General features: G+C 36.6%; 1 protein-coding gene across 1 annotated transcript in view; it reads right to left on the minus strand.

Annotated features, from left to right (window-relative positions):
• JAKMIP1 (janus kinase and microtubule interacting protein 1) overlaps positions 1-25,735 on the minus strand; it is a 228,400-nt gene that overhangs the window by 161,509 nt on the left and 41,156 nt on the right. Inside the window, exons 3-4 of the mRNA XM_066548634.1 lie at positions 14,173-14,367; positions 1,155-1,429 (exon numbers count right to left, since the gene is read on the minus strand). Of these exons, the coding sequence (XP_066404731.1) occupies positions 1,155-1,283 (129 nt within the window). The 5' untranslated portion in view covers positions 1,284-1,429; positions 14,173-14,367. The remainder of the gene's footprint in view (positions 1-1,154; positions 1,430-14,172; positions 14,368-25,735) is intronic.

Genomic DNA, 25,735 nt, shown 5'->3' on the forward strand with positions numbered 1-25,735 from the left:
GAGATTTGACTTTTTGCTTTAGTCTGTGAAGAAGAAAAATTTCCAAGGCAACACAAATTTAGTTGACTGATATTTTCTGAACCTATTGCATCATTCAAACACAAATTAAGGCTTTATGATTTCTTTTTCCTCTGTAAAAAAATAAATCTGAAAATTAGATTTGTGATGGGTTTTGGGTTTACTTCGTAAATTAAAATGCAAAAAATAAGACCTTTCAAAGCTGAGTATCACACAAGGATGTTAATGAAACTAGAATTCACAGAAATTTTGTTATTCAGGTGTTGCACATTTTACACCGATAAAAAGAAAAAAGGCTAGAGCAAAGATCTTTTATATAAAGGGAACACATTTTCAGTGCATACTTTCTCAACTTGGTAAGCCTTTGAGACCCTTGCCACTACAGTATCCCCAGTCAAACAAAGATAAATCCACCTGCACATGGATTATTCTCCAGAACTGCCCTGTGCAAAGTCAAATGCACTAACTGATTGTAATAAATAACAGAATAGAAATAACCTTACTGGCTTATCCATATTTTAAACAACCTACAGAAATACATAAAAGTAACTGCTAATCTTCATAAATACAAATGTATTTGATGAATTAATATTTGATGAATCCTATGTGTCCCTCTTGATTACCTAAATACCAGTTGAACATATGCTAGGTAGACAAATATTGATGAATTTGTTTCATCAGCAATCAGATGCATCATTGAATAGCTCAGAGCAATGCCACACATAACCTCAGCAAATCAAATTAGGACTCCTACACAGACAGTTTCCAGTTAATTGATATTCCTAATAGGCATTTAAAGTGACATGCCTTGAATAAAGTGCAGATTTTTGATTTTGAAGACAATTCTTTTTACAACATACAATTTTCAGTAACGTCAAATACAAAACTCCCTTGTCAGTAAGCTAATGCCATTTGTATTGCTGTGATTACAAATTTCAGTGACTGGATGTTTGGGTACATTTAGTCCCTTTTGCACAATATTTAAAAGAATTTACACCAATTTTAACTTATCAGTTCTTCTGATTTCACTTCTCCGTCATGTTTTTCTTTTACAACTAACACATTTTAGTATCAAACTCTGCTGGTTTCTAACCATGCTGCTGTTAAAAGAATGATCACAAAAGAGAGACAAATACCTTGGTTTTTTCTTGCTGAAATTCTATCTGGATGTTGGTCAGTTTAGTTCTCAGCTCCTCATTAGCAGCTTGCAGGGCGTCAGTCTCCATGTCGGGCTTCTCTCCCTTGGCACGACTTTTCTTTGACATAATTGTTTTTGAAGTTTAAAATAAAATGTTTGCTCCACACTGAGCTACCAGCTAGTGCTTTCTGCTTTTAGCATTTAAGAGTCATGCAGTGGTTAACAAAACATTTCATATGAGTCTCTGCCATCATGGGAGCAGTATCTCATGGCCTGGAAGAAGCAAAGGGTAGGAACAGAATTAGGCTACAGCATTGAGCAGAATCAAACATCAGACTTAACATCCATTTTTAAAGCACACTGGATTTCCTTGAATTATACTATACTGCATAGTGTACCAGAGTTTGAAAGAAACAGATAAGAAGTTACATAATATATCACCATCTCTAAACTCTATCCACTGTATTCTGATGTTCACAGAATTAACAGTTCTGATGAATATAGCATATAAACACAAATTATATCTTATTCAAGACCTGACTAGAACCATGCTCAGAATTCCCAAGAGGCACAGAGAAAACCATAAATTAATTGAGGTAGTGTTTCAGTGGGAATAGTTTATTTTCTTTAGTAAGAAGAAAGTATTTCTCTCCCTAATGTATCAGTTATAATGCATAATTGTATTATTCGTAATTATCATCAAGTTTCACATCATCAGCATCTATTAAAAAGGTATCACAAAACTGGAAAAATATTTTAAAATGTTTCTTAAAATATCCTAACTATAACCTGCTTATGTTCAGGGCTGATATTGTTTGAAAAGCTACAATGGAAACAAGAAAGTATTTAACTTCATTTTCATTTCCCAGTATGCTTTAAGCTTAAAAAGTATTCAATTATTTAAATCACCTTTATGTAATATTCAAGGAGAATATCAACAGCAGACAAAGAACCCTAATTCCCATAATTAGGAAATCCCATTATTAATTTGCTTCATGAGTAGTCAGTATAGAAGTTTAATCTGTGATATTTTTTTTTCCCACTCTGCTCTTCTGCTCTTCTCTAATAACCCAGTGCTCCACAAGACCAAACTCTGGAACAAGTGCTATCAATGCTGAACTACTTTCCAAACCCATGTTCTCTGCACATTTTAAAATATTCACATAATTTATCATTACATTTTTGATAAAGCAGAAAGGTTCCTACTTTAAAACTGAACTGACATTACTGGAGTATTATATTTCCAAGAAAATTTTTATCTAATTGCCATCAAACACTAAGCTGCTCCTTCCAACCTACTACTGATGGGGAGTTATTTAGAAATTGTTTAGAATGAAAATCCGATGCATTCCTTAGCACATACTTTCCACAGGGTTAATGACTAATACCTCAGGTGTGTAGAGAAAAACTAAACACCTCAGTCCTTGCAAGCACTGGTAAACCGGGGGTGAGTTGAATATCTTGCTTAGAATGACAAGCCAAGTCAGATGAAAAGTGAACAGAACTCAGGACACCAAGTTTCAGTCTGTTTGATGATATTCCCATTGAGTTCTTTCATTTGTAAAAAGCAATTGAAAAAAACATGAACTTTACCAATTATTTGCTGAAGTAACTTAAGATAGTTTTTTTCCTCTCTAATATCAGATATCCTTCCTTTGAAGTATAATGATTTATCAAGTTATCCTATTCAACAATTTTTTTTTTGTTCCTTGTATTCATATATGAAACATTTTCATATACAATCTATGAAAAAAACAGGAACTTAAATACATTTTAATTTTGTTATGTATTAGACCTACCTTACAAAACAAATAAACACTGGTGCTATTGTGATTTTACACATAGTAGCTGATTCAAGAGAAACAAATCAGCAATATTCTTACAATAAATTTTAAAAAAGGAACTCTTTGGTGAGTAGAAGAAATGTGAGGAATTACTGCTGTTAATAAAGGAATTTCATGCTATTAATCTATGGAGTTTCTATGATGCTCAAATTGCATTTTATACTCAAATTAGCCTTAGAGCTACAGAGTTCAGCATTATTCTTTGAAATACTCTTCAGAATTAAAAACACATCTCAAGGCATTGCTCTCAATTTTTTTCCTTTAACTCTCAACATTTGAAAATTTTACTTTTCAAGTAAAATAAAAGCTTAGACCCAGAACCTGAAGAAAATCATCCTCTTGTCTTATAGGCATTGAGGGAAGGAGAGTGGGGAGGGAAGCAAAAGCACCACCTCGGAACCAAACTAAACATAATACATTTTTTAAAACCACAAAACAAAACAAAAGAAATAACCAAAAAGCCAAAAAACCAAACAAACAAAAAAAAAACCCCACAAAAAAATAAAAAAAAATTAAAAAAAAACCAAAAAAAAAACCAAACCAAAAAAAATTCCAGGAAACAACCACCCATCAAACTGCATTGGTGGGCATAAAAAGAAAATTTCCTTTTTTACTCTTCCCTGGATACATCTTCCAGCCTACCTATTTCAAAAGCAGGAACTATGGCAACACAAAGCCTATCTATATACTCAGAGAGGCACACAGCCCAGGCACACAAGGGCTGAAGCAGAGACTGCATCCTGATTCCCAAATGAAAGGCACAGAACCAGTGAGTGCCCAGATTCCCTCCTAGCTGACTTCCCACATTTGATATTTGGATAAGGGTCAGGAAAAAAAAAAAAACAAACCCCAAAAAAACCCAAACCAAACTTGTAAACATGGTAAGAAAAAATGAAAGAAAAAACACTCCACTCTAACAAAATTTTACTGACGCAGATGCTTCAACCAACAGCCTATTTATTAACTCCCCATATGTCTGCTGAGAGGCAAATTTATGATGTCACCAGGATACAGTCCCACAACCACTCCATGACTAAAAATAGCCAATTCCTACACTCTGAGTTCTACACACTTCTTGCAAACCTTGGAATCATTTCAATGTATTTTATATTTCACAACAAGAAGATAGATAGGAAAGAGTAATGGATTCTAAAGCACAAGTCACGTTTTCAGCAGTCTCTGGAACATACCAAGCTTCTGACTTTACTTGAAAGGTAAAGGGGCAATTGTCATTGAAGAAAAACAACAAAATAAATAAACTTGATTGAATCTGAACCAACTATACAATAGTTTGGGGGATTGTTCTGTAAAAGATCAAAATATTTAACATTATTTCCCTTATAGATGTTTTGGGAAATCCATTAAATTCTTAACATACTAGAAAGTCAATCAACTGAACAATGCCCTAACTTCCAATTTTTCTTCTATTTGCTTAGCAGATTTAAAGGAAGCTTTTTATAACTACCTCAATCTCTTCCCTGATTTTATCAAACAAGACAAAAAACAACATAATGAATTGCTATATGATTATTCTAGATGTTAAATATCAATAAAACATAATTGAAAAAAGAAAAATCAGTTACTGCAGAAACGTGAAAGTGTAGCATCAAAGAATTTTGATTACATAAGGGTAAGGAAAAAAAGGAACCCAATACTTTCTATTGAAAAGTAAGTCAATTTAAAGAAATTCAAGTCTTGAAACATGATCCTGTATGAACTACACAAAAGTATGGGGAGAATTGTATCTTTAGAGAGTGAGTCTTTCAGTAACAAACAGTAATCAACAGGAAAAGTAAACCCATAACATCAAGTAATAAATATGGATAACATTAGAACATGAGCAATTTACTAAATTATATCAACCAAAATTCTGCATTCCAGCCTTATTTCAGACTTCAACAACATTACTCAGCTGCAGCACAATTTTTGGAAGGTGGAATTGTCAATGAGTCATCTCAGCTGAAACATCAAGCCATTATTCAGTAACTGGAGGGAAATAATAAAGCTTCTTCATCTCCCCACCGCACCTCCACATAAATAGAGTGTCATTCTACTTCAACTTTTTTTATTTCAACCTTTATCTTTTAATTCTGCAAAGCCTACTGCAGCTACCCATAACCCTCACTGTGCTTGTGAACATGAGATATAAGTACACTCTCAGCATACCCTAATTCTGTATACTCAATAAGTTTAACATAAATTTTATTGCCATAGCATCTGACAATAGTAAATGCAGTGGACACAGGTGCAATATTAAGTTCAGAAGTAACCTGCAGTTCACCTATGTTATATTATAGTTTAAAAAAACAGTGATAATCCACCAGAGACTGTATGGGAAAGACAACATTCATAGCTGCTGATGCCCAAGGCACATTTCTCACAAGGCTCAGATGACCTACATTTACTGCTTCGATTCTCAGTTCTGTGTAATAAAACATGACTGAATGGATAAAAGCAGAAGAACCTCTACAGGATTGTAAAATAATACTCATCCCACCAACAAACCTAAATGCAAATTATCAATACAGTTTTCTAAGTATATTGTAGACTGGCCAACTTTCTGATATCCCTTTGTAGCTACCTACAAGGACAAATCTATTTCTGTAACAGTAGAACCTTTGAGGGCTACTGTAAATCATAGCCCACTTAGGGAAATACAGAGTTTCCTTACAGTGGAACACTTTATAAATGTCACTTGTTTTTTTGATGGATAAAACCAGAAACATCTTTGTTGTTAGCTAACAGCCCACATTCATTTTTTCAGATTCACAACCTAAAGTACTGAGCCATTCTTGTTTTAATAATATGCATTATAGGGCCACACTATACAGAAAGCAATCACCAAGAAACTATAGGCATTTTTTCATTGCATTTTTGCCAGAAGACCTCAAAGAAACAATTCTGCAGAGCCACGTGGAACAGAGCTTTTCTTGGTGGAGATTACAGTGTAGCATGAGTCAGGCTTTTATGACACTCAGATTTCCACAGCAGGTGACATCCCACAGATGAGCACAGGCTGTGTAAAGCACTCAACTCTTCAGGCCAGGTTAGTAATTGCTTCCATATGTTTTTCAATGGCATCTCAGCAAAGGTGATCTGTGATTCTGTCACTCCACATCCTTCAGAAAATTCCCAATGCCCTCATGAATCAGTACCCAGGTTTTAACTTCCCACCATGAATCACTGCCTTCCAGGTCCTTATACAGCAGTTGATAGAACTAATTGTCAAGTTCCTAAATGAATTTTGCCATTGTGTTCATTTTCTCTTCAGTGAATTGGTTGCCTGTGATGTGGGCATCTGTTAAAACATATGCAACTAAAATATGTATCCAAGTCACTGGACACCAACAGCAACAACTAAAAAAAAATAAAATAAAAAAAAGAATAAGCATATCAAACTCATTTAGATGCTTTGCACACACAAAAATATGTAAATGTGTGTGTACATGCTAGTAAAAACCATGTGACACTGAATTTTTATTTTTGATTGGTATTACTCCATGCCACTGGATAGCAATCAGTATATTAACGGCTTCATTCTAGTGAAAGAACATAACAGCCCACCAAAAACACCCCAAAAACTAGCTCTTAGTTTAAAATGAATTATAACAAATAAAGAGGAATGTCTGAGACAAAAAGGACACAGCATGAGGAAGGAAAGGGATCCTGCACCTCCCTTCTGCACTACACAACATATTCATACACTTGGAGTTACTGAAAACTTAACCTGAATCCCTTCTCAGAAAGCTATGAGCTTGATTCCAGGACTTTTTTATTTTAAGTAAATAGAAAAATATTTACTGACTTCAATGAATGTAGTAAATTATTAATATTTACCCAATTTCACTTATAGCACTGTTTCAAGGATTTACCAAATCATTAATCATTAATATTGCTCTATTAGCCCTCTTAAAAGACAAAATGCTACAAAGAGGAGTCCTGTGGCACACATAAAATAAAAGAGACAATAGCACAGAAAGGCAAAGTTCAAATGCAACTAAAAATGGTAAAAGAGAACCCTTCCTCCACAACCTTCACAACTCAGCTCTGTTACACAACCCCAGTGCTTTAGGGTGCTGGGTTCACCGCAGCTGAGAGAGGCAGCTCTAGGCAGAGCTGCTCCCCTGATCTCTGGGCCAGTTCTTTCCTTTCCAGCACAGACAGACCTGACGTGATGGCTCCGCCTGGCACAGCGCATCAGCCCCGGGACCTTCTCACTGTGCCCTGGGTCTGAGCAGGGGATCCCTCTGCTCCCACTGAGGAGCAGCATTCCCATTAAAGCAGAATACTTCGGAGCAAAAACAGAAGGAGGAAGAATGGGCAAGTTACAGCATTTCTCAGTTAGGGCTAGATAAATGGCAAATACAGAGACAGATTCTGATATCTTTATTGACTATCACTGACACTCCACAAATATAATCAGCCTGTCAAATTTGGGCTTTTGGATTATCTGGAGCAGTTTTGTTTAGCTACTCACCTGATTTTTGCAGGAAGCTTCCTTTGGATATTTTTTAAACCTATCACTATTATTATTGTAAAGAGACTAACTAAAATCTGAAACTAGAAAAATTTAAAATTCAGGGATGACAACTGCGTAAAAAATGTACAAGGACTCTGAAAGGTTTAGGGGGAGAGGTTCAGATTCCCAATATGATGACTCAAAAGAGAGGAGGAACCTCAATGAGAGAAAACCTGGAGCTGTCTAACACTTAATTGCATCTTGAATATTTATTATTTTGTAAATCAACAGGATAGACTTCAGAGGTCAGGCAAGTGTGAGGAGGAGAAAAGGTGCTGCTGGATGTGATACTAGTTACCAGCTGAACAGTAAAGCAGAAGGGACATGATTTCATTCCAGTGTCTCTGATATCAATACTTATTTTGTGCTGTTGATCACCTTGACTAAGTCTGTAAGCTGCCTTATACTGTGCCAGACAGCTCATCACACTCTCACCTCACTGCTCCAAGCACAGCAGAGTCACACAGCTCTGTGCAGAGCAGCACAAGCCCATCAGTCAGAACAAACAAAGAATTACAAAACTTCTTCACCTACCAAGGGATGGCTCAATTTTCACACAACTTCTCATTAAAATCAAGATTCTTAGCCAAAATGAAGGTATCAGCCTAGTCCAGTAATACAGGAAGACTGACAAAAGAACATACTGCATTTTTTCCAAATTTCCCATCATGGTCCATTTTTGAAGCCAAATTCCTCAGTTCCTGAGATCAAAGCAAGGATATACACTACAGAACTGGCAGTGCTATTGCCTTACTTTAAAGACTCATAGAATTCCCAAAAAGGTGCTCAAGAATTTAGGACCTCAACCTTGTGTTTGATTACTGCATCAAGGACTCCTGCTCAGCTTCAGTGTTCTTGAACCCCAAGTGCAAATCTAATTTCAAATCTAACTGGATAATTATTATTATTTTCTTATTGGCAACATGCAGGCTAAAGCGTGATGGATTTTGGTTCCATCTACAGTTCTGTCAGAGATGCCTTGTATTTTCTATACCAAATCACTTATCTCTCAGTAAAGTAGGCATTACACTTCCAGAAAGACTATCAGAAATGTATTCTGAGGACAAGATTATGAAATAAGAGACTAGATACATGTAACGAGAAATGGAATTTAAGAGACTGCAATACTCATTGCAGTGAACAGAGTTTAAGTCACTCTGGGAATGGGCTGATGCAACTGCATCACCTGGGATAAAATATTTGGACTGGGTGTTTCAGCCAGACAGGAGCTTCTTTCCCCTCTCAGCTCTCTGACAGGGAGCTGTGCAATGGCTTCAAAGCACAGGCAGTGAAAAGCACAGCTAGATACTAACACAGCAAGAGCCTGGAGACAAACCTTTGCTTCTCTCTCTCTGGTTAAACAGGACAAACATGACAAAGCACAAGAAAAGCACAGAATAGAAACTGTGAACTCTTTGTGCAATCATCTTCCAATATCCGCAAATAGAGAACGCTTCACCACCGTGAGAAGACTACAAATAAAGTACCCTTCTGGTAACTGCCAGCAAATTTGATTCAAACCATTCCAGACTTGTTGGAAATGTTGTTGGCAAGTTGGCCACCAGAAATACAAATGTACTCTCTGACAAAACTAGCAGTTGAATGTGGCAGCCATGAACAGTTGCAGGAAATATATTTATCCAGATACATGTATCAACATCATAATTTTAAGGATAGCATCCCACAGAATATTAAAAAGATGCATTCAGTCATGGTTTATCATTAAAAAGAGGGAAACAGGCAGGTAGATATAAATATAAAATTCCAGAAATACTCTGTGACACACCACTACAGGCTGTGACACTTCCTGTTGTCCAGATTAGACTGCCCCAAAATATTGTGAAGCTCAGAAATTAATCAATGCACAAACACACACACACATATATATATACATATGGAAATAAAGCTTCCTAAAAGCTTCCTAAATTAGGGATAATGTTACACAGAACCAGACTAATTGAACATACAACTCTGAGTGCTTTAGTATGCAAGCTGTGCATGCAACTTATGGGGGTATTCAATTTATGGGGCACAGCACTGCTAGCAGTGTACCCTAAACTGCTGAGTGTTGTCATGGTCAAGCTTATTTGGACATTTAGGAGGACTAAAAAGTGATTTGTTATTCACTCCAAAGAAAACATCCTGTTTACCTATATAATGTCTCTCCTTTACTGAGGATCAAGACTGCATTTCACTACACTGTTTCAGACAGCAAATTGTGAAGATGGTTACAGTGTTTTGCAGAAATTTGGGGCCAAGATATGTCACCTAAAGCTTAGAAAAGTCCCAATGGTTAAATGAAAAATGTTTATGCTTCATTGCTTCAGAACACAAACTCCTTGCCATGGTGCCTGCAAAGAAGGCTATTCTCTGGAAGGTCTAAATGGCTGTAAATCATCTGTGACCACAGACAAAAATTTTTATTCAAGTTGTATTATCATGCAAATTTGACACAGCTGCAACCCTATCTATGAATCCGGTTGATAGAAATTATCTTCATATAGTTTCTGCTATTAATTGATGTTCTTGGTGTTCCGTTCTGTTCCTCTTCCCCCCTCATCCCCTAGAAGAGGTGGCAGAGGGAAGCCTCAAATTTAGGGTGCTGGCAATGACTTTACAGACAAACTTAGTCTTAATGAAGACTCGGTGGAAAAATATGGAAATAGGTATTGCCAAGAACTAGCCTTTCTACACCATCTCCCTCAACTTGAGATGAAAGTGTGAATAAGATTTTCCTTTAAGGTTAAGGTTATCACAGCTATGGCAGTAAGACTAATTTTTCACCTCCTACATAGAAAATCCTTACTAGCAAAACTGAAAGCTTCATGTATATATCAAGACTTGGATGTTACCTGTGCACATGAAAGGGGAAAAGCTGAAGTGCTTCCTGTTTCAGTGAACAATGTGAAAAATGGGAGTTCTTAAGTGAAACCATACTCATTCCCCTCCCAGCACATAGATATTCAAATGGCTACACTCCAAACACATACTATTTATTAATTTTTTTGCAGTAGAGACATCTGGAAACATCAGAAAGGTTTTAACTAACACTTCCCAAATGTTGTAAGGGATTAAGAATTGAAAATTTCTAGACGTTTGCTTTGAGATATGCAAGCCTTCACCAGTAAGTAAGAAAGTTATGTTTCCTTTCATTGCCTCAGAGTATGCATTTTTAATTCTTACACTGATTGTTGGAAGTTAATTGAAATGCCCAAATACTCTCTGCTTCCCTTCTACTACAAAATCTCACATTATTGTCTTGTGTTGTAATAAGATGCAGCACAACTGTATAAATATAGTATGTGCAGATGTGCACAGAATGGGTTTCCTTCAGAAAAGATACGTTGCAGGTGTTGAGATTAAAATCAGTGTCCTTCAAGATTTTTCTCCTAGAAATCAATGTTTACACAATGCTATGCATAAAACAGGATTTTGCCCATGTGCATACATATATTGCTGTAATAAAATCCCATTATCAAAGCTACTTAATATTCAAAACACCATTTGGAGCTGTTGACATTACAAATTAATTGAATCAAAGAGCTGAGAAAAACAAACAAAAAGCCAAAAGAAAGACAACCCTAACTAAGAGAGAGCCTATTTATCAAGAAAAAGCAGCAGGTGCTGTAAAACTGATATATCCTAAGGAATTCTCAGAACTGTCAAGTTTATGGCCTCTCACTACTGTTTATTGAATGCACATCACATAGGCTACAGGCCTCTCACAGTTCATACCTTTTGGCCTTTCACAACTGTTTATTGAATGCACATCACACAGGCTACAGGCCTCTCACAGTTCATACCTTTTTTTCCCATTCATACTCCGTTATGAACATACAAGGAGCTCCAGAAAAGACTGAAGTTCTGCTGTGCTTTAATACTGGACAGCAAGCCTGAGATATCTGAGAGCCCTTTCCATGGTGTCAGAAAAGCCTGTTGAGTTTTCTTTTTAAGACCTCTTGCAAACACTCAGCACATAGATGATTACTTTTAGATGACTAAGTGCAACATCCCTTATCTTATCTCGACACAACCATAACCAACCACAGACTTATCTAGTGGCAAAACATGTGTGGGCATTCTGCCAGAAGCTGCACAGCCACCAGCCACCCAAATGTACTCTACCTTGTTACACTTGCAAGTAAGAAAACCTCTTGAAGCATATTATAGTACTTGTTTTCTGTGTTTGGAAGATAATGGATCTGTAATCACATGGCAGTGAACATAAGTAATATTTGTATAGAGGATTAGTCAGCACAGTTTTTTTGTTCAAAGGATCTTAAGAAAAAAATTGAAATGTGAGATCAATACCAAAGTTTATCTCAATTTAATTTTCAGTATTCAGAGAAAGAAGGAAAATAGCAATCTTTGATAGATTTCATGATCAGTCAGCAAAAGCAAGAAAGAGCCACTTTAAAAAATGTGCCCGGTCTTATGGCAGGGCAGGCATGCTGCAGCAATCCTAAATTTTCACAGAAGCAGCCAGCTATTCTCTAAAGCAAAGTGCCAGCTCACAGCTGCATCATATAGCAGCACCACTCCTGCATGAATGCTTGGGTTTGCACTTCCAGCCTGAGGAGACACTTGGAACAGATCAGGAATAGTCTAGACAAATAACAAGACATTGACATGCAAGAAATACAATCAAAAAGAAAAACAGGGACCACATAAGCAAGATTGTTTACCATAGCATTGGGAAAATGTGCATAGCAATCCAGAAGATGAAAACCCACTGTGCAAATTTTCATAAGCTAGTTCCAGCTGTTAGGGAAGATACAGATAATTGGCACATGATGAAATCACTTTCCAAAACACACTGGCTGTTGAAGACTCATGTTTAGAACATTTCATCTTTATCATGCAGAGTCAGCTAAACAAACTATTAAGTCTAAATCAATTTTTTAATCTGTGGTCCACTGTTTAGATGTATGTACAGGAACAGAGCAGTCTAAAGGACAACAGGGGAATAATAATCTTTAAAGAGCATCCTTTTGAAATTTAAAAATTACCTCCACAGAAAGCCAAGTGATAATATCCATCAGCTAGGTTTAGAGTTCAGCATTTTAATTCTTTCTAAAATCAGCATCATTTACTTTCTGTTATGATTAATTAGATATGTACATAATCTTTTTAGATAAACCTAAGACTGAAGTTTCTCATGCATTTACCATGAAGTGTTAAATCCAGTCAGAAGAAAAAGATGAACAGGTACAGAAGAGAGAATTTACTGGTCACATCAGTTTATCTGTTGCCCCCCCAAAAAAATTTAGTTACAAATTAGAAATTACAAATGAAAATAATTATTCTCTATAATGAAAGTTAATTCCATTAGCAAATGTTATTTTAGACACTTTTTTTCACTCTGTTTCTTTATAATGATATACTACAATGGAATTCTGTGAAATGTTAAGATCAAAGACACTACAAAGAAATAGTAGCTGTATTGGAGTGTCACAGAAAACAGATGGACCCTAAGACTCATTCTATATCCTACATTTTTTTACTTTCTTTCCTTCTTCATGCCTTTTTTATTAACAATCATGCATTCTACAGCTGTCAGTTCCCACAGCACTTGCCTTATTTAGTGTCATAGTTTTCTATTCAGAGAAGTAAGCGTTTACCGTGCAGTATACTAAATATAACAAGGTATATTTCAAATTAAGCAAAGTTTGAGTAGCAAAGAGGCAACAGTTTCAATATGCAAACTACAAAATAGCCATTGGGAAAGGATATTTCCTGGGTTACTGCTGCTTTTGTTTTCTTTCTGTACAACAATTTCCTGGCAAACTTCAATACCTTCAATTTCTCAATATCTTTCTAGATAAAAATGCCTTTTTCTAGGGATCAACAGCATTTTGCTGCAGAAAGAACAGTTACACAGAGTGGGGGTTTACTATTTCCTAATATTTCTAAGCCTAAAAACTCTGTCATCACTGCAGGACTACCACAAGAAGAAAATACCGAAAATTGGGCATGGAGTTAAACTGTCATCCTTACCATACCTCTGTAATGGGAGGAACAGGTAATTTCAGATACCAGGTCCTTGAAGCAAACAAAATATTTTGCTGGGGTTTATGCATGGCATGCATATCTGCCTGCTGAATACCCAAACATGCACACATTATAAACACATAAAACTCAGCAGAAGGTTGGGAAAGTCTGTCAAAGGAGCTTAGCTCTCTTGACTGAGACCAAAGCAACTAAAGCCTTTCTTCTTTACTCATGGTGACAAATACAGGTGAGGTAACACAGTGCTCAAGATAGCAAGCATAGGATAAATACAAGACACTAAGCACCCTTCTGTTCTGCACATCTTAGATGCCATGGGTGGTAGTGGTGGGGAAACCACTTAAAAAATTAATTAAGAAATCACAAGTGAGAAAATGTTTATATCAAGAATCTGTTCAGTGAATCCAGAAAACATCTCTATAAAGAGAATGAAAGCATCTCACAAAAAGACAAAAGCTTCATACAGATTTGGTTTATTTTATTGCCTGCAAAATATGGTTGTGTTTACAAGTCTCTCTCAGCACAAAAAGAATGTCAAACTTGAGGTTTCAAATGATATTGTCTCTAATAAAATGATGGCATCATATATGTATGGCAGATTTATTCTCTTCCTACCCAACCAACATGTTGCCAATGCACAGTACCTTTCTCTTGTCCACAGGTTTCTGAGGCAGTTGTGTTTGATTTTAATTTAAAGAGGTGAAGACTGAGCAGCACCAGCAGCTGAGTCACAAGTTATGTTTGTTCTGGGACTTTTCACACCACAGCTCCTAGTCCTATTGGAACATTCTCCTTTTCATCACCAAGGAGGGCTTCCAGAGCAATATTAGTGACATCATCTGTTAAACAAAAGAAGAGATATTTAATACAAATCAGGTTTCATTAAAAGCTTTGATGATAGCAATGCAATGGAAATTTATTTACACGGGGTAACAAAATGCAGCAGAATAAGGTATCTATGAAATTTCAAGTGTGGCATCTTCTCTCCATTAAGAACACACATGGAATGGTGGCCTTTCCTAGATGGTCCTCAGTGAAAGCAGGATGGAAGCTGCCAGGATCCTTGGCAACTGGATGAAGTCAAGCCAGAATGCTACCTCTGTCTAGCTAACACTGAATTTGTATTCCATTTCAACACAAGTTATTGTGTTTTAGGATACCAAAATCGTCATGGTGGCCACCTATAAATTGTCACATACAGATTGTCCACTGCCATGAATCTTTATAAATACCAAGAGTATACCAACATAAGGAAGCTATCATGTGTCATATTGAAAGGAGGACAAGACTAAATTTTAGAAATTAATACTGTGCTTGAAGGCAATTATCACAATTTCCTTTCTGAAAACAAACAATCAAAAGACAATGGACGGGGCCTTGATATTGTCTTACTTCATATTTCTTTTTAGTACTGCAATGTACTTTGATCACAAGGGGAAACAACAGAAGCATTTGAGTTTTTTATTGATGTTCACAGCATGTTAATTTGAATTGGTATTTCCCATGCACAGAAAAATTTATAGAAATAAAATTATCATTATGGGGTATCTTCATGGAAAATATCACTCTGAAAGCTTAATGACTGAAAGCAATACAAGGTCCTTAATGAGTATCATTTACCTCAGTTTTCCTAGAGTCTCTAAACACCTTTAACTACACCTTTCATGGCAGAATGAAAAAAAGAAAGTAAAAAAGTACTAAATCTTCTAACTAAAAGAAGTGATAAATCTTCTCTTGGTATACCCCTTGTGTTAGAGATTGAGGACAAGTGAACTGAACAAGCCAAACAGATTTCAGCAATGTCTTAAGCAGACATGGCCATATGGGGGTCTCCAAAGCAGAGAGTTGGCAGACACAACACAGAACAGGTCAAACTCTTTGCCTTTGGGCAAGAGAGCTGAAAGCCAGACAGAATTCCACATATGAACCGTGCTGAAACATGATGGATATAACTACTATCATGTACAATGTTCAAATCTTCACAAAAAAATATATTCACATAAAATACATCAGGATTGCATCCAAGAGTATCAGTCCCAAAAACATAAATTCAAAACCACTTTCTTCGCTGGGAAATCCTGCATTTCACTCTAGGGGTTTGTTTAAGGCAACACCATGTATTCTGTTTTTAGTGGTCTAAAACCCTAATCCTTTATTTGTTCAATAAAGACAGGCATCTAGGTAGTGTTTAATGGAGAAAAGAAATCTGCATACTCATTTCCTTAGGGCCAAATTCACTGTTGTGATAGAATACTTTGAAAAGGATGAAAGTACAGCTAGGGCCAGATCATGGCAGAAGATCAAAGTGCTGAAACAGCTCAGTTGGCATATTTAAGTAGCACAAAACACTGGAAAAGAGGAATTCAATTTATTTATATAGTAACAAAGCTCCTCAGGACAAGCACTCTATTTTTTATGACGTCAGATACATCTCACTTTACCCCATCTTCATCGTCATTTTTGAGTTGCCCTATTCTTAACTATTCCAATCTTGTTATTCCATATAAAAAATTTTGCTGCTTTCTTCTGGCCTTCAGCTAGCAATCTGAATACATTTGAATAAAAGGGAAAGAGAAGGTTTCCCTATATTAATATGCAATATAGAAACACCTAAGACAAAGCAAGAATTTACTTGTGAAAGGCCAGTAGACAGCAATAAGGCCAATAAGATGATAACAAAACAGACCAACACCCACAAGACTCAAAAGTGAAAAAAAAACCAGAAAACCACAGCTCCAAATTCCAAAGGTACCTGGGTAATTTGTCTATATTGAAAAACGTACATATTTTTAGAATATCTACTCATTCTGTAATACTAATACTTCTAAAAAGTCAGTTATTTGACCCTAAAAAGCTTATTGTTTAGATTAATTTTTTGAATTCTCTAGTAAACTTGGAAAAAAAATATCTTTTATTTTTGGCCAACTGTCCTCACTATATTACAAGAGTAGTGTTTACAAAAGGTTTGAGAGAAGAATGAAGCAGATATCTAGAATGTGTGTAAGTTACAGTCATAAGAGCAAATAAAAAGAAGTAGCATAGTAATTTGATAATATCTGCTTCTGAAAGTGGATGTTTCAGTACCATAGCGTATGAGTGAGATTAAAAAAGAAGATTAATTGGCACTAAGTCTTGCAAAAACTGGGGCAAATTTGAAATATTTAATTATGCCAGTCAGTACAAGTTGTTAAAGTGCTATTCACAGCGAATTACCAGCAACCACTGGAAAACTACAACCTAATAATCCTTCAGTAATCTTCCTATAGCTTCTTAAAAGCTATGGTAATACAAAAATAACTTAAAGTAATTGGATACTTAATTTCTCATTTCCAGTAACTGCTAAACTAAATCTATTTCTAATGGTGGAGAGGAAGGATCAAGAAGGGAAGCTATTACTGTGGAAATTTATCTGTTAATCTACAAACAAACAGAGCATAAACTACAGCTGTTCAAATTCATTCAGAATATACCACACACACCAAAAGCACCTCCAAGAACCAAAACTATTATAGAAATAATTTGACAGATGAGCTATGTTTGATACATTACTAATTTCACTCAGTGCAGTGAAATCACCAACATGTTCATATCCTGTAGTTATGGCAGCAAATGCTGAATAAACAAGTTGATTCAGTTATGTTCTTTATCATATAATGGTTCTCTAGGCAAAATATAGTGTTATAAAAATGAAGGGTTTTCTCCATGGAGAAAACCCTCTATGTTTGTATGGAAATAACTATCAACACTTGTCAACACTTCCCAAATAGGAAAGGATGGAAGGTATTCAAGATTGTTCAGGTTTTTAATCACAAACTGCAATACACAGAATCTTTAATCAAAGTTCTGTTTCTCACACTTTTACCTCCATCATTTCAGGCAGCATTGCATCTTGAAAGCAAGAGAAGTTTAAAGGTAAGAGAGTAAACACTGATGCCAGCCTCCATCCTTTCCTCGATCGGAAAATAGACAACAGATAGATTTCATGATCAGTCAGCAAAATAGACAAAGCACTCAGGTCCTCAAAGATTTTAGCCAGATCTGTTCACATGGGGCATCTTAGTCCATTTTAACTCTTAAACAGAGTGCATTACTTACAGAAGTTTAAAAAATTAACTAATAAGGTGGACAGCTAGTTTAGATTTCTCAGAAAGCAGAACAGCTGAGGACAATTCCTCTGGCAACTGGGGTAATGTTGTGTACAGTTCACATATGCAGGGTCTGTGGACTATAAGGGGTGGGGATCTCAAAAAAACACCTTATTCTGTAGAAGGGTGATACAAAACCTTCCTTTTCTGTCCAACACACCTCAAACAGAAACAGGCAGGGTCCAAGTATAATCCCCAGAGCAGAAAAAAGAGCAAACATCCTTGGCATATGGTAACAGAAATCAGTTTCCCTGAATGTTTTGGAAGCCCTCCCTATGTCTTTGTACAGCTGATCCACATTTTGATGACTTTTTGAAAACAAGGCTTTTTTGCTTTAAAATGACTAAGCATAAAACAATACTGACCCAAATAAAAGGCAATTTCTTTAGGAAAACAGTGCTGAACACATCTGTGAGTTCTCTGCAGCAGTTGCTAGAAATTTCAGTTGGCAAATGCTTTGTAATGAGAATATGTACATTACCATTGGCTTTTTGTCAGAAGTTATTATAATTGACAGCTAGAGGAGTGGGAGGAAGGGGTTCTTTCATACAACCAAATGTTCAAGGATTAAAATGCATATTTTTTTCCAAAACCTATGCCATTTTACTATGGTGCCTTGTATTCTACTCTAAAGCTTTCTATCCATAATATTAATTTGATTTACAGCTTTTTAAGAGATCTATTTGTCAGGCATAAAAAAATACATGCAAGGAGACTGCATCTCCCCCCTTCCTGCCCCTGCTCTGGGATTTCTGACTGTGATAATTTGGTACCAGATTCCCTGGGATTTCCAATAGAGCAAAAACTTTATTTACATATAAATAACTGGCACGGATGCAGCCCTTCATGAACAACTTAACATTTTGACAGCCAGAACCTGCCAGCAACAAACACTGATGCCCAACATACATCACTTGCTCTCTCCTTCACCCATTCAGTGTCTGCCTAGTACACAGAAATGTGCTGCCTTCTGCTGTGGCTGCACCAAAAGCAGACTGGGAGGAAAAAAAAAAAAAAGAGACAAAAATATAGAAGAAAAAAAAAAGTGCTATTTAAAACAATCCCCTGAAAGCAAAGACAATCTAAAGAGTGGCTTCAATGTGAATGCATCATGGCCCAAGGAAGAAATAGCACAGATCATGCCACAGAGTCATCCCCTTTCAACACAAAGAGTTATCAGCAGGAAAATACTGTGGCATGACCTTTATAGACCACTCTACATAAAAGCAAAATGCACTTTGAAAAATGTGCAAACACTTCTTTCCATAGTGAACACACCATGGTGGTTTGTTCACTATGTAAAGAAGTCTCTATTCTTTACATAGTGAACAAACTTAATGGGCACAAAAAGACTTCACAAAAAGAGCACAAAAAAACTCTCTTCTTATTTTTAATTCCAACTATGCAATTGATATAGCTAAAATCAGACATGATAAGCAGCAAGTTCTTGGCTACAATACATCTTTCATTACTACCAGGGAATACTGATGAAAACTTTCCTGATCTGTTTTAAACTCTTGTTTTTATTGCAAAATACATCTTTGGTGGACAAAACACAGAACTTTTATTTGGATACTAGAAGCAATGACAGATATAGAAGTAGTCATTCACTTTCCTGCCTCCCTTATGTTACATCTTTCTGTTTTGGCATCCCCATAATAGGGAACCCTTTGGGATCGTTTGAACTTCTGTCAGCAATGATGGACTAACAAAATTAGGTCAACAATTCAAATTTATTTCCATGCTATTCTTTTTGCCTTGCTGCAGATTACTAGGCCACAATTCCCAGATGGAGAGCCTACCAATGACTGAAACAGAGCTTTCAGAGGAATTGGTATCATTCCTGACACCTTGCTGCTTTAATTGGATTGTCAAGGCAAAGAAAAATCTTCCTATTCTTTCTCTTTTTCTCTGAAGTAAGGGCTAATAGGGATTCTTAAGCATGTGTTTCAGAAGATTCTGACTTGCTTCTACAGTTGATTTAAACCATAAAACACATTTAGAAAGTAAGCTAATTACAGTGTTTACTAGATTTTATAAGACAAATACTGTGTGCAAACTGCAGGGCAGGGTTACTTTTGCATGCAGAATGAGGCAGATCTGTATTCTCTATGTTACATACTGCTTATGTGTATTAGTCATGCAAAAACTTTTTCAATAATTAAGATGAAGGGGGTGAAGTAGCAATTGGAGGGAAAACTATCCATATGAAATAATGTCCTTTAAGCCTACCAATAATTAACTAATAAAGTAATGATGGCATTCTGTATTCATTAAATATCAAATGCCCTAAGGCTTTAAAGAAAACACATTCAATGGTCTTTCAGTGGGCATGGCCAGAGACTGGTTCTAACTAAGAACCAGTCTTTTTATACTTTTTAAAAAAAGGAAAAAAATAATCAGTCAACATAAAATGTTTTCTCCAACACAGATTTCTTTGCTGAAGGCTAAGACTGGTGACACCTCTCAGCCAGTTTACAAATGTTTGTGGGCTCTTTTTGCTCCCAGGTCTGTCAAAGGAGCCAACCTACTCCCTGGAAACTCTGACATCCAAGACCATTTCTCTCACACAAAATAAGCTTATGGACAGGTTCCATACAGAAAAGTGGTCTTAGGCTACTCAGACATTACAAAAGAGACAATTCTTTTTGGTTAACATTAATTTTTATATTACCATAGGATTTATACAAATGCAAAGATGGGAACACCAGAATTTTATATAATCATCCATAAAGCATAATCTTTAAAAGTATAAAACTGAGGGGCCTAACACTTCAGTAGGAGCATGTTGAGTGCATTAAGAACCTTGAAGGAATATTCCTTTCTTTATACAGTCTTAAACACTGGTGAGTTTTGAGAACTTTCAAGAACAAAATAAATAATGCTCTTCAACACACTCATCTTTAGTCTTTTCTGACTGATGAAGAGAGAATTTCCAGCCATGCATAGGCTTCAACATTAGTTCTGTGTAAGTCTCATCCCCTGGCTGGACACCTCTTGCTGTCTGCCTGTGCTACACCAGCAGGGAGTCCAGGTCTGTAGGCCCCCCACTGCAATGGGACAAGAATTAATGTTGTGCCATTGCTCTGCTTTGCTGGCAATGCTTTGCTTCCAGATGAGCTTCAAGTTGATGAGTAACAATTTTTGTCCTCTGGACTTACCCAGCAACCAATGTTATTTTGCTTTTACTCAGCTTACTCACAGCTATAGGCTGGCACAGTGAAGGCTTAAAAGACCATTTTTCTTCCCTACTCCCACAGAGAGTGTCCAGTGATGCTTTATCAAAGTGATGTAAGATCACCAACTCACTCATTTTAGATACCAGAGATTTTTCAGTTTTAAAGCCTGTACAAGGATTCCTCATATGTCTGTCACTGGTAAAACAACTTCATGTATTTGCATTTTCCTTCACACAATGGAAAAGCAAAGGTTTCATCCTCCAAAAAGAACTATTTTTTCAGTGGTGCTCCACAGGGCCTAGTATTTATAAAATGTAAGTCCAATGTAAGACTTATTAGACTATTCAGGCCTTTTAGCTTCTCTCACATATGGCTTGTTAATTTGCTGTTTTGCCTCAGCAGTTCATGCAGTATATAAATATGCATGACACTTATTTTACATTTATATGAGTACAAGCAAATACATAAAATGGCCTCATAAAGAAACAATTTAATCCCTAAATCTGAACAACCTGAAATCTCTTTCCTATATCTTAACTGAAAATCTTTTATGCAAATGCTATTCAATTATCAAACTTAACTTTAACGTGATTAATTTAAAAATAACAAATTTTATCATCAGCATTTGCAATTAGTTTGAAAATTGATAAATGTGACCACTGCTATAAGTAATAGTGTTCACTTTTAATTTCCTTGTGTACTTTAAGAAATCTGCATTGTGTCGTAACAGTGGTACTTCATGGTATGTGCACTAGTTTTCAGAGTTTTTGACAAATTAGTTACAAAACTCTTCTTTGCACCTCTGTGGTAGTCCTCCCCTTTACAAGCCAGATCCTTAGAGCTGCAAGAAATCTTAAAATATGTTACCCAATAAGGGAAGATTTGAAATTAGTACATTGAAAATTTCAACCCAAATGAAAGCCAAGTGCTGTGCCAAGGATCTTTGCCAGCTGGAATTTGGTATCATGTGAAAAACTGGAATAGTATAAGCTTTTGCTTTACAGTGTTACAAAGATCTCATAGCATCACAGTCTTTCCTTTAATTTTTCTCATTCATTTTAGACAAATTCCTGGCTTTAGGGGATGGTCTGTATACAAACACTTGTAACTCAATAATTTTTGGGAAATTAGTTCAAAAAAAGGCAGATCAGTACATAAACAGATAAAATAGCTGTAAATCTAAAATATATAGAACAGCATAAAACTATCTATCTGTCAGGAGGGGGGAGGTAGGATGTCAAAGACCCATTACAGAGATATTGCACCATAACGCCACTAGTTCATATGTATATTCCTAAGGACAGACTTGTATGTATGCATACAAGGAGCCATATTAAAGCTTAAAAGTAACATTAGGCTAAAAGAAATTTCATTTTTAAATTTAAAGTACCAGCTTTTCCTATTACTCTTTTTGCTTTTTGAACAGAGGCCCCTTAATTTTGAATCAATGTTGCAGGGTCAACTGGAATATGCTCTGAAATCCATACAGGTCTTCAGACAAGTTATCAACCCTCCATCCCCCATTCTAGACACCCCAAAAATCTATTTTTCCCTCTGTGACAAATTAACTATTATTCTACCTAAACTCTCTTAACTTGTAGTTCTTCACATAAAGGTGCTAATTTGCTCCATGGGTCAAACTCAAAGTCACAGGTGTCCTGGGCTCTGTGCCAAAGTCTCTGAGCCCCCTGGCAGGGGCTCAAGCCACCCAAGACAGCCAGAGGGATGTCCTGGCATCTGACATCTCCTCTCTGTCCCTTAACACGAATATCCCCATCTCCTTATTAGCAACAGACAGTGCCTCTCACAAGATTATTAAAGTAAGAAACAAAGGAAATCATTTACACTGAATCTACAGTTTTACTGAACTCCTCACCCAAGAAGAAGTGAGCAGGTCATGGCTGGTGCTCCTCCCTTGCAGGCAGTGTGTGCCAAGGGAAGAGGTTGACACAAGGTCACCCAGTGACTCAGCAGCAAACTCTAGAGAAGGACCCAGGGCAGCCCAGCCCTGTGCTCAGCCTCAGCAGCAAACCTGAGCTCCCAGACCCGACAGCATCCATCAGCTCTGCTGAGGCACAAACCCAGTGACCTTAGGTTTGCAGCCTATCAGCAGTAATGCCTCAGTTCCAACAGCAAAGTTAAAATGCCTGTGTTTTCCCTGTAAAGCACCCAGCTGCTGTGAGCACAATACAGATTTCAGAATAATAATAAAAATGACACGAGCTTGTACATCTGCAAATTCTGTGCTCTCTTGCAGATTTTGACAAAGACTTACCATTTAATAGGTATCAGAATCCAGATAGCCTATTATTCCACCTACTCAAAAATGGGATATTTTTCCGTTCAGAAACAGCATGTTAAAGTGATTTGCAGGAGATGGTAAAAGTTTCCTTCTCCCAGAAACCACAGCAAGTTCAATTAAACAATGACAAGCATAGGAGCTTGAAACAGACACTGTTTGATACAAAGACATCACTATCTTGCAGTAAAGGACCTCATGCTAGTTTTACATGAACAAAGAGCTGCTTCCAATTAAAATCATAGTAATGGGGGATGGGAGGAAAAAAAAAATCAACCCAAATACTCTCCATGTACTTGCCTTTATGAAACAATTACCCGGCAATGAAGTGACATCCTTCTCCAGCCATTTTGCCAAGAGCAGTGTAAGGGAGTGCTGAAATGTGTGAGCATGATGGCTGCTAAATTCTACTTCTCTGCTAATTGCAGTCCAGTTATTTATCCAGCTGAATCCTCACTGTGAGGATTTCATGTGTGTTAACAGCACATTTCACAACATACATAATTTTACAACTATTACTGAAAATGCATCTTTCAGTCAAGAAGTATTTAGATATTCAGAGATGCAAAGAGATAGAGTGATTTCTTAAACTAGGCATCCAATATATGTTTGTAAGTGTAATTTATCTACCACAGATTTTTCAGTTCCTCAGACTGAACACTACCTGTCTCAGTTACTCCTGTGCACAGAAAGAGCAAAGGCTTTTGGCATTCTCAGTTCAATACATTTTGTTCACTAGCAGCACCAAAGCCACACCTCACTTGTATAAAGGAAAGCCCAAGACTATTGATACCAAAACTGCAAACTCAATTTAAGTTTCTTTTAACATACTAGATTATATTCTTCCTCTGCTCCATCTTCCTATTCTACATAGAATGAGAACTCTTTTTCCTGATGGAAACAATATCTCACCACTTCTTCCTATTCTCTTCATCTCATTAATATTTTTGTTTGCCATGAGAACTAAATAAGTTTTCTTCTAGAGATGTTCTAGCTGACATACATCTAAATAAAGTCAGAAAAGGTCTTCTTAACTCAGAATAAGCTGGTCTTTAAAGGTGGCCCCTTGTGTTTCAGACATAATTAAAAGGCTGCATGCCCAAAACCTTGTCTAACTCTTCCACTGACATCAGCTGGATTTAATAAAGCTTAGGTGAGTGTCCCTGCCTGCAGACATTGTCTTGCCAGTATAAAGAGTCAATGACCTCTCTTGAGGAGTAAACATCTACAACTGGAATCAGGAAAAATATGTTGGAGCAATTTTGGTTATCAATGAACAGAAAGACAGGAAACCACTGAGCTGTATTTTGACAGCTTTGCCTTCACTATTGCATCAAGAAGTTCTGCTTCTAGCCTCCCCAGCAAGAGCTGAAAATACCAGCTGTGAAAATCTGGGTGTCCTAAAAATATGGCAGCCATGGCCTTCTCAAGATACATTAGAGAAACTAATCTAGTTCCACTAAGTAAATTAAAAGTAGAAACACACCTCCCAAAGCCTGGTGTCTGAAATCCTTTTTCCTTCCTCTCCTCACACATTTTTTTCCCATATATATATATATAAATTCACATACACACAGCAACACATATGCTGTACACCAAAACAGAATGCTGTCATTAAATGACATAGCCAGAAATGGCTACAGATTTGGCAAGGAAAGTTCATGTCTGGGATGCATAACAGCCTGGTCTGAGCCTCAGATGCAGCAACCCCACCAAGCATTAGCTGGTGCTCACTAAGGTCAGGAAGAACTTGAGCTGGAATGTGCAATATCCTGGTAAAACATCCATCTTGCACAGCAGTGACACGGGGAGGAGGCAGCCTGAGGAGCTTTGTGCACACAAGACAGGCCCTGGGAGGGTGGGGTTTTCTGTGTTTGTCACTCCTCCTGCAGCTCTTCAGAGATCTGTTCACACAAACCTGCAAAATCCCCACCCTTCAAGAACACAAGAAGGGAGACCAGGAACAGACACAAAATTGCTTCTAGCTCTCCCACAAGGGAGTTCTCATTCTTGTGACATATGCTGAGCTTAAAATCCTTGCTGTGCTGACTGCACTAACACAGCTCAGCTTGTTTTACTTTGCCAGCTCATGAAGTTCAAACTCCGCATCCCTAACTGCAGCCCAGTGCTGTTCTGACATTTCCACACCTGTGCAGAGTGAACTCCCATTTTAAAGTTACAAGAGAAATTTGTATCAAACTTGTTTGCTCCATAACAAGCTAATTTTCATATTAATATTGATATTCTAATAATAATAATTTAATATTCATATTAATATTCTAATATTATGTTAAGAAATATCAAGTTAAATTCTTTGCAATAGCAAACATACTGTACCAAGTATTTTTTATTTACGATTCAGTTAAAACAATTTATGTCAAACAAAATTATCTACAATACTATCACCTCATTTGTTTTTCTGACAGTTAAAAAAAATTAACCTATTTTTCACTTTTTGTATAATACAACCTTTAATGAGAAGCATAAAATAACCACAGAACCATAAAGCACTTAGGGTTGGAAGGGACTTGAGAGATCATCTTGGTCTAATCCTCCTGTCATGGGCAGGGACACCTCTCACGAG

This window comes from Molothrus aeneus, chromosome 4 (genome assembly GCF_037042795.1).
Source record: "Molothrus aeneus isolate 106 chromosome 4, BPBGC_Maene_1.0, whole genome shotgun sequence".
NCBI classification, from domain to species: domain Eukaryota; kingdom Metazoa; phylum Chordata; class Aves; order Passeriformes; family Icteridae; genus Molothrus; species Molothrus aeneus.